At 35.5% G+C, this 15,456-nt stretch overlaps 1 protein-coding gene across 2 annotated transcripts in view; it reads right to left on the bottom strand.

Annotated features, from left to right (window-relative positions):
- pard3ba (par-3 family cell polarity regulator beta a) overlaps nt 1-15,456 on the bottom strand; it is a 168,236-nt gene that overhangs the window by 145,748 nt on the left and 7,032 nt on the right. For both annotated transcript variants that reach the window (XM_077205378.1, XM_077205379.1), the window contains exon 2: nt 13,883-13,984. In XM_077205378.1, coding sequence (XP_077061493.1) covers nt 13,883-13,984 — 102 coding nt within the window. The remainder of the gene's footprint in view (nt 1-13,882; nt 13,985-15,456) is intronic.

Raw genomic sequence — 15,456 nt, 5'->3', positions numbered from 1 at the left:
CTCTCAAGACCTAACGAGCCGGAAACCGAGAGGTCAATCAGACCTGATCAACCGCCCATCCTTCCCTCTGAGACAATTTCACACACACAAATTATACTGTCATTTTCCAAAAACGTTTTAGTATAACCTCAAAAATAGTCCAAAAGGACCATGCACCGGATGCCATATTTTATTATTTTGGAACCAATCCTAGATGATATTAATTGGAAATCTCTTTATGGTTTGAACATTCCACAAAACAAAAACTAGATCTTGTAGAAAGCAACAGGACTAGTATGATTCCCAGTATAATAAAAATGCCTGTGTAAAACATGGCAAAGAATTTAAAAAAATATCTTCTTTTTTTTAGTTTCCAATGGAATTTCCTTTAAATGTCCATTAGGAAGACGCTATTCCAACACAACAGTCAATCGGACTCTGAGAGTCAAATATGAATAAAAAAAAAAACAGTATGAATTACAGCTTAACCACAAGGACCGTATTTGAATCTCAAGGAATTTAACATGATCCCACTGGGATATTTTAGGATCGGCTCCAATTATGAAGGAAATCCCACACGGAATTCCAATAAAATATTTAAGGCATGCAAATCCAATCCAGGCGAGAGAGAGTGTGTGTGTGGTTGAAGGGTTTAGCCAGTGAATATCATTGGTCGTGTCTCTAAAATCGCAACTGAAAAACAGACAAAACCAAATGAAGAGCATTAAAGTAGACCCTGCTGGTAGCAGCCATAAGAGGTGTTGATCTCCCAGCAGAGGGCACACATGCACACACACACACACACACACACCTGACCAGCCTCTGGCACAGTGTTCACCACATCCACATACTAGTGGCCCACTTTACTTTTTTAATCTGTTTTTCAAGTGAAACAAGATATATAAGAAATAAATATATGGTGGGACTTGTTTTATCCATTAGGAATTCTCTCTATATGACAGGTGTTTTTATCCATATCTTTTATCTTTATATTTCTATCTGTCTGTATGTCTCAGTTCAGTTTTCCTATGGATATAGATATTTAAGTCTTATGCTCACCAAGGAGGCATTTATTTGATCAAAAACACTTTAATATAGGGGAATATTATTACAATGTAAATATTTAATATATATAAAATGTAATTTATTCCTGTGATGCAAAGCTGAATTTTCAGCATCATTACTCCAGTCTTCAGTGTCACATGATCCTTCAGAAATCATTCTAACATGATGATTTGCTGCTCAAGAAACATTTCTGATTATTATTAATGTTGAAAACAGTTGTGCTACTTAATATTTCTGTGGAATGATTTTTTTTATTTATTACAGGATTCTTTGATGAATAAAAAGGTTAAAAAAGAATAGTATTTATTTGAAATAGAAAGAATGTATTTAGACTACTGTCACTTTTGGTCAAAGAATTAATGTTTCTCAAAATGTATTTACCTGAAACTTTTGACAGATGGATAGAGGGATAGACAGATATATAGAAATATAAAGATAAAATATATAGATAAACCCACCTGTCATTTAGAGATAACTCCTAAATCATAAAACTCCTAAAAAAAAAAGTCCCACCATATTTTTTTCTTAAATATCTTGTTTCACACAGAATTTTTTTTGTTAATTGGTTACAAGCAACATGTTGACTTTTAACCGTCCACAGAAAATATTTTGACTTCACAGAACATCTTTGGTATGCGTGTCATATGCATGTAGTAAGTGAAACAAAAAATTCTAATGAAATCTGATCACATGCTGTATTCTTGTTAATGTGGACTTTTGGGCAGGCTGATGCCTTAAACTTTAGAAACGTGAGTACACCTTTCAGGAAAACATACCCAAGCAATTTACATCATAAAAAAAAGAAAGTGGTCTACCTCAGAAAGAAGCCTTGTTCCAGTGCAATATTAATAAAAGCCATTACTTTATGCTAAACCATGAGAGACAAATAATTACAATCCATCAATGCTTTGAGACGTTGTCCGAGAAATAGGAGGTGACAGCATGTATCTGATAAGCGTGTGTATCCAGCCCAGACAAACCACGTCTGTTTCAAGAGGGCTATTGAGACTCATTACTATCTCATCAAGAAAGGCCCATTCGTTAAGACAATTAATTAGTAGCGAACGCCTGTGGAAATTGATAATAATAATAATGAAGGGTGTGATGACTGCTGATTGGTCGACGGGGCAGGGACCCAGGTGCGGCTTTACGGTTTTTAATTGCAGTCGAGCGTTTTGCACAATGCGTTTTATTAGTTGTATTCGCCGTGCTTGGCTTGCTAGCCTCTTCTGATATGTGTGACTTGTCTCTTATGTGAAGAGTTAGCAAATTATCAGTGAAGAGGATGAGCTGAGATTTGAGAAACGTTCTCAAGCTGTCAGTCAAGTGTTTCTGAGTGTGTGAGGCCTAATGAAGGCGCCGTGGAGCTCCGCTGGCACCCTGCAGGAACTTGGATTTAACAGTTTAGAAAGGAAACTAAAGCGTAATGTCAGCACATTAATTAAAGCACTGGTGCTAAAAAAAAATTTTTTTAAACACAAATCCCCATCAATTGTGCATGTGTGCCATTTGTGTGATGAATGAGAACATGATTCAATTCTTAATTAAACGTTTATGAAAAGTTGGTCAGAAGTATGCTAGTACAATTTTAACACCGATGGTTTGGTCACTATAATAATTCATCCATAATGATGCCATGTGACCACCTGAAAGAAAGAAATCTTCAAAGCACAGAATGGTTGTTAAACACGCTGTTCTCATCAGCAAAGTCTTGAGAAGCTGTCAAACAAAAAAGTAAGTAGAGACTTGAAAAACAAAGTCTGACTGACACTTTGACTGTCTCAAATGTGGAAAGTTATGGAATCATAAATGAGCAGAGGAAGTCCCAGTTCATTTCTCATTCATCATATGTATAACCGATAAGACCGTCAAGAAAGATGATGGGAATAATCCACCGAAACCCTTACAGAAGAAAAAAAAATACCATGATATTACTCTAAAGATATGTCAAGGAAAAATCCACTGCCATAACATTAACAATCATCATGGTTGACTTTTCAGGGTTTTTCCAGGGTCAAAAATGACAGATGAACATGGTCATCCACACACAGAACAAAGTACCCTATGAGACCTGTGAGCGCAGAACTGACAATAAATGCAAAGAAATTGTTTGTAGTATTGAAGTATCCTATATATTCATGAAATAAAAAATAATCACTTTCAGGATAGATCATAAAACAAAGTGCTTAGAACTTTTACATTTAAAAAATCTGAAAATTTATATGTAAAAAGCCACAGTAAATCTGAAAAGTTAGTAATAAAATGAACACAAAAAAAAAGAAATAACATACAAACATACAACATAACATTTAAATACGCTTATCAATCCAGGAATTTTGTAATGTGTAGTTAGCAGCATGAAAATATATTATATAAAGAGAGCAAAAATTTCTTCCATTATAATCACTGAAGCTGTCAATTACAACGTGAGGTACAAACCTGCACTCTTGTGAAACGTCCTGTTAGAATCATGAAGTTGTCTATGATGTGCAATGAATCTCTACTTGACATTGCGTTTATATTTTGTTGGTTATAATGAAAGGATTTGCGAGCACGCAGAACTGACACTGAGCAAAAAGCGGATTCTCTGACTAACTTAAACATCTGTTTGGCCATTGTGTTCACGCACTCGACATATAGACATCTGTGATTGGCTACAAAGCTCAAGACTGCAAAAACACGTTGTAAATAGAAACCTTTGACACTCTTCACAGATCGTAAACACAAAAACTCACGGGAGCGTTTTTAAAGCTATCGGCAAGTACCAGTACTGCAGAACGGCAGATATCATCACATTAAATGATCAAGTAAATCTTGGTGGCACAAATATTAATTTGGTGGCCGCCCAAATATTTTCAATGCAGGAAAAACCCTGCTTTTAAAAACTGACACCGAAATAAATATAGAAGCTGGGATGTAAATGCTGATTATATAATTTAATGAAGGCAAATATCATTTACAAAAAAAAAACCTGATAAAATGTAATGAATGCTTATTTCACAAAATATTTACTTTAATAAAGTTTTTTTTTTTTTAAATACCAGATGTACTTCACTCTCTACTGACAACAGAGAGATTATACAAGTGATCAATAAAATAAAATAATAAAATAAAATAAAATAAAATCCTCTTCAGGGATTCAATCTTTACTATAATCTATTGAGATAAAATTTTTGAAATAAACAGAAACAACTAAATATTCAAATCTGTAACAATATATTTTTAAACAATAACCATATGATGCTTATATCATGCATCCCTATAAGGTCATTAAACAGCATAGCGGCATTAGCAGTTGATACCATCAGATGAATCATAATACTTGCACAGTACTATTTGTATAAAAATGCTATAGCAATAAACAAGTTGCAAATGTTCAAGCAAATTAGATAACTACAATTAACAAAATATCGATATCAAAATATCAACGCAAATGGAGTTCTCAAGCCCCAACAATGAATGACTTCATTTGTACATCAGCAGCTGTTCTTTGAAAGAGGTCAGTCTATATGACGCATGTTTCATGTTTGTTGCTAAAGAATAGAGAAGTTCATTACAGTGTGCTTCTTTTCTCAAAGAATAGAGTTCTCTGATCAAAGCGTTTGTTCTCAGAGTTGAGAAACATTATCCTCTTCCCAGCATTGATTTCCTAGACTGGGTTAGAGCAAAACACATGGAAATGAGAATGCATAATAGATGGATACCCAATGAGATCCGACCTGCATCATTCTGCTGGATTCCTTTCTTCTCCTAATATTAGAAGCCAAAACTAAAAGCAGTTCATGCTCTTAGAAATGCAAAGTGACAGCATCAGCCCGCCCATCACAACTACAATGAATATTAATATTTAGTGTCATGGGAAACTTACTGCTTAGCAATTGTGTTAATAATCACGATCTAGCAAACTATTATAACTCGAACTTTTAGTTTTCAGTTGTTTTTTTTAAATAAAGAATAAAGTTGACGTCATGTGATCGTGGTGTAGTCGGTTTATATCCTACATTTACACATCTGACGATTGCATTTAGGCTTCAAAATTCATAAAAGTGGTGTCCATTTGTGAAGATTATCATAATAAATAAAACATACATACTTTTGTTTGTCACACAGTTTGTTTCTGCAATAACACAAAATCATATTGGTTTTTGTTAACTTCTGTTTTGGCCTACAAAAACACATCACTGCAGCACACAAAAAAAAAACTTGATCAGTAAGATGTGAATGCAGCATAGGAACACATAAGATACATCTAAGCATTTAAAAAAAACTTAAATTATAACTTAAAAAAAAAAAGTAAGGCAAAAAAGCTGAAGGATATAAAAATCTATCAGATCATTGACCATCAACTCATAAGAATATATTTTCAGAGAATACCAGTTGAGGTAATTCTATTCACTGAATGCTTTTCTCATGCACCTGAAACTGCGATTTTGTGGCATCGAATCGGGGCACGAAATCATGCCTGTGTTTTGTTCATCAGTGAAAATGAGTTCCCACAGCTCTTTCCCCAGTTTCTGAATAGCCTTAATCAATCAAATTCTTCGTGTATTATGAGATTTTTTTATTAGAATCATCCTTCTGCATTTGAAATATAATCGAATGAACCCGCAGCTCATATTAGCTGAATAGTGCTTAACTATGCCGGCAAATTGAGAAAACCGCAGTAGTTAAACGTTCAGCTTGAGCAATCAGGCTCTATTCAGCAAGCGTGATCATTCTCTCAATGACGCCAGACGTGAAATGAAAAAAAGACAAATGGATTTCAAAATTAGCTAGATGCCACTGATGCTAACTATTGACTTAGCATTCATGCTGGCCCGCTATATATTTTAAATGTTTGTGGCCCAGAGACACACTACAATCTGCATATTAATTTGCAGTCTACAATAACGCCAATTACTCAGGAGTCGTTTATTCTGAATTAGCTTTTGAAATATGTGTTAATTAGCATGGCAAATTCATTAGGCCTATTTACAAGGTCCAAAACATCACAATTATGACCAGTAGTTAGAGAGAAAAAAAAAAAACTAAAATAGGGCTAAAATATTTATAAATTCATCAGAAGTATGCAAGGAATCAAGAGCTGGTAGATTGCACAATTTACAGGCGTTAAAACAGAAGGATCTTAAAGTTCATTAATATGATACAAACAGATGAATCTGACAAAACTGACTTTTATCTCTTATCTTTACTTTTTAATAGCGAATTTGATTGTTTTCCTATCACTTAATAAGTGACCATCATTAATAAGATATTGAGTACCGGTATTAGGGGAGTTTTTTTGTTTGTTTGTTTTAAAAGTACATGATGAATACACTATTAGGGTTGGGCGATGTCCCCTAAATTGGCAGTTGACGATGTTTCCAGCAAAACATCGCGATGGACGATGATATCGTCGGGGGAGGGGCTACGGAATCGCGCTGACCATCACGAAGAGAGAGAGAGAGAGAGAGAGAGAGAGAGAGAGAGTAGCTACTTCTACTGTGTTTACGCCACGGGAATACTCGGCTTGGCATTTTGAAGTATTTCTATGTTTATTTGGCCGTTTAGGTGCGCACAGCATCCTATCAGTAGAATTCAGTTCTCTTTCGCGACTTATCGCTCTATTAATATTTCTTTTCAATACAAAGCACATCCTGCTCTTTTCTTTCTCATTCATTCATGTTTTATTATTAATAACTTTAAACGGAATCAACTGAAATCTGTGCGGATTATCAACAATACAACACATTTATACATAAATTAACGGTCTCTGCGGCAAAAGTGAAAGTACCTGCGGCCAGCGGGTGAAATGTTTCGAAATGTCTCTTTGAACAGCAAAGCACCCGTTTCAAAAAAAGGATATATTAAAGTTTATATAGCCTACTTTTACATTTTCGCTGCTGTTCTAAAATTATTTTCGCCATCACCTTAAATAAGCAGCAGCTGCTTGAATCCCAGTGCAGAGTGCAGGAGCTGTAACTGTTAGGTTACCACGGAAACGTAGGCGGTTAGTTGATTGCAGTGGTGACTCGTGACTCTCGCGAACAGCACTGAACAAGCACGTCTTCATTTTTTTTTATCGTTTGTTGGTAAAGGGTTAGAGACCAGGTGTGGCTCGCGGGCCAGGTCCCCAACCACTTGTGTACAGACGAACACGAACTGTCGTGAGACTGGGCCGGTCTGACAGGGTGGGGGCGTGGCATCGCGATGGTGGCTCATCATCGTCGGTCAGCCATCACGATGGACACGGCACAACCCTATACACTATATGACTGTAGAACTTAAAGGATACAGGTAACAGGTCTAGTTTGATTAACAAGGAGCAATAAGACTGACTAACATGCCATAAATAGTTGCAAAACAGAATTTTAACGTCAAATAAATAAATAAAAATCTACACTACTAGAAGTACACTACTGTTTAAAAGTTTGGGTAAAAAGACTTTTCTTTTAAAAAAACTGTATGTAGTGTTAAAAAAAATATTTCTATTTCAAATAAATGCTATTAAAAAATGTAAATGTAAAATGTTTTAAATGTACCACCGCTTCCACAAATTAATCAAAAAAAGTGTCTTGAGCAGAAAATCATCATATTAGAATGATTTCTGAAGGATCATGTGACACTGAAGACTGGAGGAATTTTTTTTAAATAAAAAAATTACATTTTTAAAAGTATTACAATAGAAAATTAGTTATTTTAAATTGTAATATTATTTCACAATATTGCTGTTTTTACTGTATTTATAATCAAATAAATGCAGGCTTGCTGACCACAAAAGACTTATTTCAAAAACATCTTACCACCCCCAAACTTTTAAATGGTAGTGTATATAAAAACTATAAATACTGCTATAAGATTCTCACCTAGAGTAAAAAATTGTATTCATAATAAAATAAACCATGCCTGATCACCAAAAATATGAAAATGCAAATACAAAGTGCATTAATTTTACATAATTCTAATATACCATTATTCCAATACTATTCCACTACAAAGAATTGAACATGACTAATCAAATCAAATAATAGCAAAACAAAAAATCTGTGAACAAATTTCAGTTCATCAAGTAAGATTTTAGAGAATCCTGAGAATGAAAAACGATTGGTCCAAAATTAGGATGGAAATTCCAATGGGAATCATCAACTGATTCCATTTGGAGTTTTTCCTGACTAGATGCTGAATAAAACACTCCTCTCTAATGGCTGTTAACCTGCCCATACTGATGGCCCGCTATGACAGCCCTAGCACACAGGGACAGACCCATAATGCATCAGTGAGTGACAGTGAGTGGAAGTGAATGATAGGGCTGTACAGGTAATGCGGATCTTGGGAACGTAAAGTGCCCTGTTATCATAGGGTGTAGTAGGGGATTTGGGTCATTATCAATGACTCTGTAGAGCTCAAAGAAACACACGCATACACACATAATCACCATTCATCATCTGGAGTGGCTGATTATGGGCATTAGGCAAAAAGACAAGTGGGCTGAACGCATGACGATAAGATCATGAAGGTTGGTGAGGGAAACTTTAAGGTCAGTAGGATAATATTGCAGGATATCAGGTATTATTGACATATTGTACTCTGAACATTTGTGTTTGGAGGCTGACAGCCGTTTAATGCATGCAGAATGCGTGAGTAATTCAATTATAACCAAAACCCAAGTAGAAGTAACCTTAGAAGTGGTTTTAAATCATGGTATACCAATTTATCTATTTATTAATTTAAGAAAATCAACATCTTCCAATCACTTAATTAATAAAAGTGAACAAGAAAGTTCCTTTATCCATTTAAAAATTTAATAGCAGATTTTTTTCATATATTTTTGCTGCTTTTCTTTAAAATAAGTGTTCATTTAACTGTTCATTATTATTAGTATTAGTATTAGTAGTAGTAGTAGTAGTAGTAGTAGTAGTAGTATTATTATTATTATAAATTCTGCCTTTACCTATTCACCAAATCACCATAATGTGTTTTTTATTCAGTGGAGCACAAAAGGAGCTATTTTGCACAATGAGAGTGAATAGGAGCTGCTGAGCTCTAAAGCAACACTATTAAAAGTATTACAAATGTAGTGCATATGACTATATCCCAATTCTTTTGAAGCCATACAGTACATTTATGTGTGGAAAAAAATCTAAGTCAATATTCAAAATTTGAATTCAAATTTAATTCAATATACATAAATTGAATCACATCAAAATATATAATGGCACCATGATAAAATGAATGAATAAAGAATGTATGAACATTCTTTTCATGTATGAAAAGAAAAGCATAATAGGTCGTCTAGGGCTAATCATTAGGGCTGTCAAAATAGCTAAAAAACTACATTCGAAATTATATTTGAATTATAAAAGACATATTTGTAGAAGAAAAAAGTAATGTATTGTCTCCTAAGGCCACAAGAGTTTGCAGCACAATGAGCAAATATAAACAAAATTAAGCACCAAATTTTTCTATTGAAATTAATTTTATTGAAATGAAATGACATGACTTTGTTTAAAATACATAATGTTTTAAACAGACGTTCATAAATCAATTTCCTGAATTTTCACGCGAAGAAATTGAGTTAACAAAAGCGCACATAGATAAGTGGAAATATGAGAAAACTAATGCTTCAAAAGACAGTCAGAGTAATGTATTCATGGTGTTAAACAAAGTCACCCTGGACTGTTTTAATGCGTGTTCTCGAGTCTACTTTTATTTGTGTACACACTAACAATAACAACAAAACATTGTGCTTTTGTAAAATAAAGAAAACAAACAGGATGCGCTTTCTGACGTCTCGGTCTCCCTGACTGTAGCGCGTTACATACATGAAGCGAAACTCACGATTGGCTACTTGCCTCACCGACATGAGGAATATATCTATAGAAAGCTTGAAATGTCTTCTTTTAAACAAACCAATTCAAATAGAAAAGAATTGTCTCTGATTATGTAATCTGTATGAAAGGTGCATTTCTCTCTAAAGGAGAATCTACTACTGTGAAGCATCCTCAACTTCATCTTTGCAGCCCATCTGTCATCATCTGACACATTTATATTATTTACTTTTGCCAAGCTTTATGCGTAAATTGAGCGCAGAACATATATTCCGCCCCCCAGTATATATTTAAGTAATTGAATTAATGTAAACGTGCGATTAGTCAACTAATGGCTTAAATGAACGACTACTAATCGAAAAGAAAAATCTTTAGATTTTACTACTCTCCATTGCAAATTAATGACTTCCGGTCTGTCACTTGTCAGAAAAGGCGGCTTAAGACTTCCGAAGACTTGGAATGTGGTGCACAAATCATATGGACCACTTTTATGGTGATTTTTTTTTTCTTCACTTTCACTGTATGAAAAACAGAAGTTCAGACAGAGATTATGTTAGTTAACTCACTTTGTATTCCACTGGAAAAAGAAAATCATACACAATCAGATTTGCTCCAACATGAAGGCAAGTAAATGGAAATCATTTTTGGACGAACAATCGCATCCAGACCTCTACCCACACAAGGAGACCCCAAAGAACATCATAATCAACTCAAAATGTGTGTAAGTTCATAATACCGCCACAAAAACAGAGTAATACATTTAAAAGAGAAGAACTAGAGTGATTAATCGTTTAATTGACTAAAGGAAACAGTGTGGCAAGTCCTCCTAGCATGACCTCTCCGTCTCCCAGAGTCCACCGGGGGCCCGACTACAGCAACTCTACGCATTAACGTCATTCATCATCCCGCGCTGAATATTCATGGGCAGGGCCCGGGGGTCAAGCCAAGCGCCATCATTTCCTGCTGGGGGTTAATGTGCATCAGAGCAGGGGTGGGGCCGTAATCAGATTCCATCGCCATGGCAACTTCACCCTAATCAACCCCCGTTCGAGGTGAAGAGCGGTCTAATGAAGATGCTGTGACTCCCTCGCACTGGCTTTGCATTAAAGTTGATTAGCATGCGCTACTAACGGTGAGACCTCGTCTCGGTGGAATGTTTCCAAAGGATGATAAAGATTATTATAACAGAGACGAAAGCCGCTTGACTGCATAATGGGCAATAATGGGCCCGGTCAGTGTGAAAAATGAGTTTGCGAGAATGGTTTTTCAGTCTAAATGGAAGGAAAAGACTTTCAGGAAGAAAAAGAAAAATGCCTTTAGAATGCAATATCATGCAGGAATCAATAGCAGCAAGTTAAAGAGAAAAAAGTTTCTCAATTCCTATTAAGCCAGAAAGTTTGCCAATAATCTGTTTTATTGGAGACAAAACAGCTCTGTTCCAAAACTAAGAGACAAGCTTAGACCACCATTTTAGGCATTAAAAAGCTCTTTATACGAAAACAGGCTGAAATAAAAACACTAATGCAAGCATCCCTTGCCCTGTTGCTCAAACTTAGGGTTAGTAATTTGAACAAACCCATAACACTCAAGGATTTACAGATTTACTGACAGCTTGCGTCAATGCAAACCCTCTTTTGCCGTTAAAAAACTACTGTCAGAATTTACGAGTAAAAAATTTGCGCTGAATAGGCGTGGACAGGGTATTTTTGTGGCTGACCTTATTGCATTTGCATATTGCATTTGTAGGAGTTTCCCTTTCAGACGCAACATTGATGATTTACTAAGGTTTGCACTAGTCACTTTGCTGGTGTTTGTGTCATTATTTACCGCCCCAAAAAGGCATGTCTTAAACCAGACGCTAATTTGTGCTGCTCCTGGTAGATTATGTTGTTCATTATGGAAATGATCCGCTGCGTCCGGATACGTTTTTTAATTTGTCAGTAGATCACGCGCAGAACTTTCAACTCGCATCTGCGCTTTTTTTTTTTTAATTGCGCTCTCATGCTAATTTGCCTTGTTCAGTAAATCTTGCCCTAAGTCTTAAACCTCAGCACACAGTTCGGCCAGCACCATGTGCTACAGACATGAATGACATCTCAAAACAGGGAAGAGATGGTTTATTACTTACTGTAAGTGATCCAACTTATTTTCACCTGGTGGACAATAAAATGGGTAAACAAATCCCACTAGTTTATATGAAACATCTAGAGACTACAAAAGCAACCACTTAGCAACTACCAAGAACATCCTAACAAGTCCTTCGAATGAGACGTTAAACCGAGGTCCTGAATCTCAAGGATGTCCTTTGAAAATGAGTAGGGGTGTAACCCGGGCATCCTGGCCAAATTTGCCCCTTGGCCTCTGTCAGCCTCATATCCCCATATACTGATTGGCTTCATCACTGTCTCCTCTTCACCAGTAAGCTGGTGTGTGGTGGGCGTTCTGGCAAAATATGGCTGCCGTCGCATCATCCAGGTGATGCTGTACATTGGTGGTGGTTGAGGAGATTACCCCTTCCATGTAAAGTACCCAGAATAGCGCTATATAAATGTAACAAATTATTACTATTATTATAAGTGCATTGCAAAATGCTTAAAATACACACACACACACACACACACACACACACACACAATACACCTAGAAACTGCATAGCAACTCCCTGGCACCAGTAAAATTAATGTAATTTCATATATTATGAATGACTTAATACACCCTATAATATGCACGTGTGCTCATTTTCCATGCTACAAAATCTACAGATATTTGCAAGTTATACTTAATACAACAAAAGCACAGGGTTTATGTGAATAAAACAAATGAATTAGAAAGCTGCTCAGAGTGAAATATCATTTTCCAATGTCCCCAATAACATTCTGCCATTAACTTCTCGCCCAGAACAATTAAATTCCTAATAAACTGATCCAAATTCAAATGAAAGAAAGTGACTTAATCATTATAAGCTGCTCTGAATATCATATTAATATTTTATTAGTAATTATTCAGCTCCAGCTGACTAAGGTTTTATAATTTGTTCCATTTATGCGACTTATTATTATGCTTATCATTTGAATTTATTACAATTTATGAGATTAGGCTATGCAAAATGGACATTTATCGCACAAATGGTGTGAATATTAACATTAATATTATGCTGAGCAGAAGTAGTTATTCAACAAGCTGAAATGATTCAGTTAGGGCTGCTGTGCGTTCATATTGTTTCACAGTTTGTTATACAAAAAGACAGACAGAAAATAAGAAAATGTTGCCAAACTGGTTCTAAATTTAAATAGTGATGATGTCACTGGCGTGTACACCAATCCGCTCAAGGCAGGGAGGGCAGGCTAAACAAGTCTCAGCTAGCACACTGAAGTAGCTAGTTCACACTGCTAGACTGCAAATATAATACAGTAGTGTTCGTTAACTGCAGCTTTGAGATCTATAAATTATTACACTCCACAAATAAACAGCTTATTTGTCTCCGTGACAAGTCATGTGTCATAGAAGGTACAGCCTCCATGTTGCTGTGACTGGCTGATTACCCTGTCAATGCAATAACGCCCACCAATAATGCTAATGGCTGGTCCACAAACCTGCATGAATGTGTCAAACTGGTAAAAATAGACAAAATAATTACAGACTAAACAACCCACTCTGACTGCCTCACTTTTGGCCACATCCCATGTCTGTGACCATCACGACACCGACTAATGGTCAGAAAAGAAGGAGATTATTATTATTATTAAAATATCCAAACAACTGCAAGAAATAATAAAGAATGAACTTGGAAGCTGTCTAAACATCAAATAGAAATTGAATTCAGTGAACTAAAACTCATTCAGGGGTCCATCACAGGCCACTGCTACTGTAGACAAGCAAAGGTATTTGCCACTTCCAGACAAACGTAACTACATTTGAACGCGTTTACCGCACATTGTCGTGACAAACATGCTAGATAATGTGCATAGTAAGTAAAAACTCTCAGTCCAGCTCTAGTGTTTGTTTGTGTATAGGTACCATGGTAAACTTACCTTGTCTTTGTCCTCCACCAGGTCTGTTAGCATGTCATCTGGGTCCAGGATCCCCCCGTCCTCGTACTCCACATGGTGCGTCCGTACCAGGAATTCCCCATCCTGTTGAAAACAATAGATCCATCAGTGAAGTCCCCCGTTCGACAACAATACCAGAGACTAATCAGATGAATTTTGGAAGTTTTGGACAGACAACATGCTGTTTTAAAATGTACTTCTGTAATCACAGGATATACACACACATTAGCAGATAAAAATGTCATGTTATATTTATAAGTATTAAATGATTAGGACCGCTCTGTCTTGGAAATCTGATTAGATAAGCCACAGAATAATTGCTATTGATTATATTTACTAATCAATTCAATTGTTTGTTCAGCATCTGTCTTTTATCATGATGTTGTTCCCACCACTTTACTGTAGTAAAAATCACTGCTGTTGGTTAGTGTTTAATATCTCACTTTATTTCAGAACGCCTCTATTACAAAAAAAGATAACGCATGCAAAATACGCCCTTGTTTGACATGCTAGCTGAAAGAACTCACATTTGTTTAGCCAGAAAGCCCTTTAGTCGTGATTAGGAAACAATAGGAGCTTTTATGTCCATCTGTGTTTCCATGTGGATGAATGTATGGAAACTAAGGAAGTGATGACAATAAAAGGTGTGTTTCCTGTTGCTGAAAGGTTTAATTTTACAGCACATTTACAACATTACAATTACAACACAGACTGATATATAAGAGCACAAAGAGCACAAAGAATCATAGCATTAAGGAATAGACTATGGCTATGCGATGTTATGAATATATTGACAGCTAAAAGGCATTTTTCTTTTATTCAGCAAGGCCTTGAGTGCCTTACTGCTTTAAGGCCAGGTACAAAGCAAGAATCACTACTATTAATCACACTGTGACAAATTAAACTATTTACTATTAAAAAAAAAATACACATGCACTACTGTTCAAAAGTCTGGAAAAAAGATTTTTCTTAAAGAATTAAATTAATACTTTCATTCAGCAAGGATGCAGTAAATTGACTAAAAGTGACAGTAAATATATGTATAATATTACAAAAGATTTCTATTTTAAATGAATGCTGTTCTTTCAAACTTTCTATTCGAAGAATCCTGAAAAAATGATCATTTTTGCACAAAAATATTAAAAATATTTCAACATTGATAATACATGATTCTTGAGCAGAAAACCAGCATATTAGAATGATTTCTGAAGGATCATGTGACACTGAAGACTGCAGTAATGGATGGTGAAAATACATTTTGACATCACGTCAAAAACATTTCATTTTATAATATATAGAAAAAAAATATTTTAAATTGTAATAATACTTCACAAAACATCAAATGGCTGCAATGAATTTCCTTTATTGACCTTCAAGAGACAGGTTATAGGTTGAACTTGAAAATGTACGGTGGGAAAGCATACAATGATGTGTACACGTAACCAGATAAGAGAAGTCAGATGGGTAAGTTTTCATAGTTCGAATACCATCAGCTCATTACCGAACAAACCCGCCGAACGACTCTCCTACTTGGGTTGGGGAAGAAGAAGAAAAAA

This window comes from Siphateles boraxobius, unplaced genomic scaffold (assembly GCF_051911475.1).
Source record: "Siphateles boraxobius isolate OS27281-9 unplaced genomic scaffold, OSU_SipBor_1 53, whole genome shotgun sequence".
In the NCBI taxonomy this organism is placed as follows: Eukaryota; Metazoa; Chordata; class Actinopteri; order Cypriniformes; family Leuciscidae; genus Siphateles; species Siphateles boraxobius.
The sequence above is the reverse complement of the archived record's forward strand: the minus strand, read 5'-3'. Positions and strand labels throughout refer to the sequence as shown.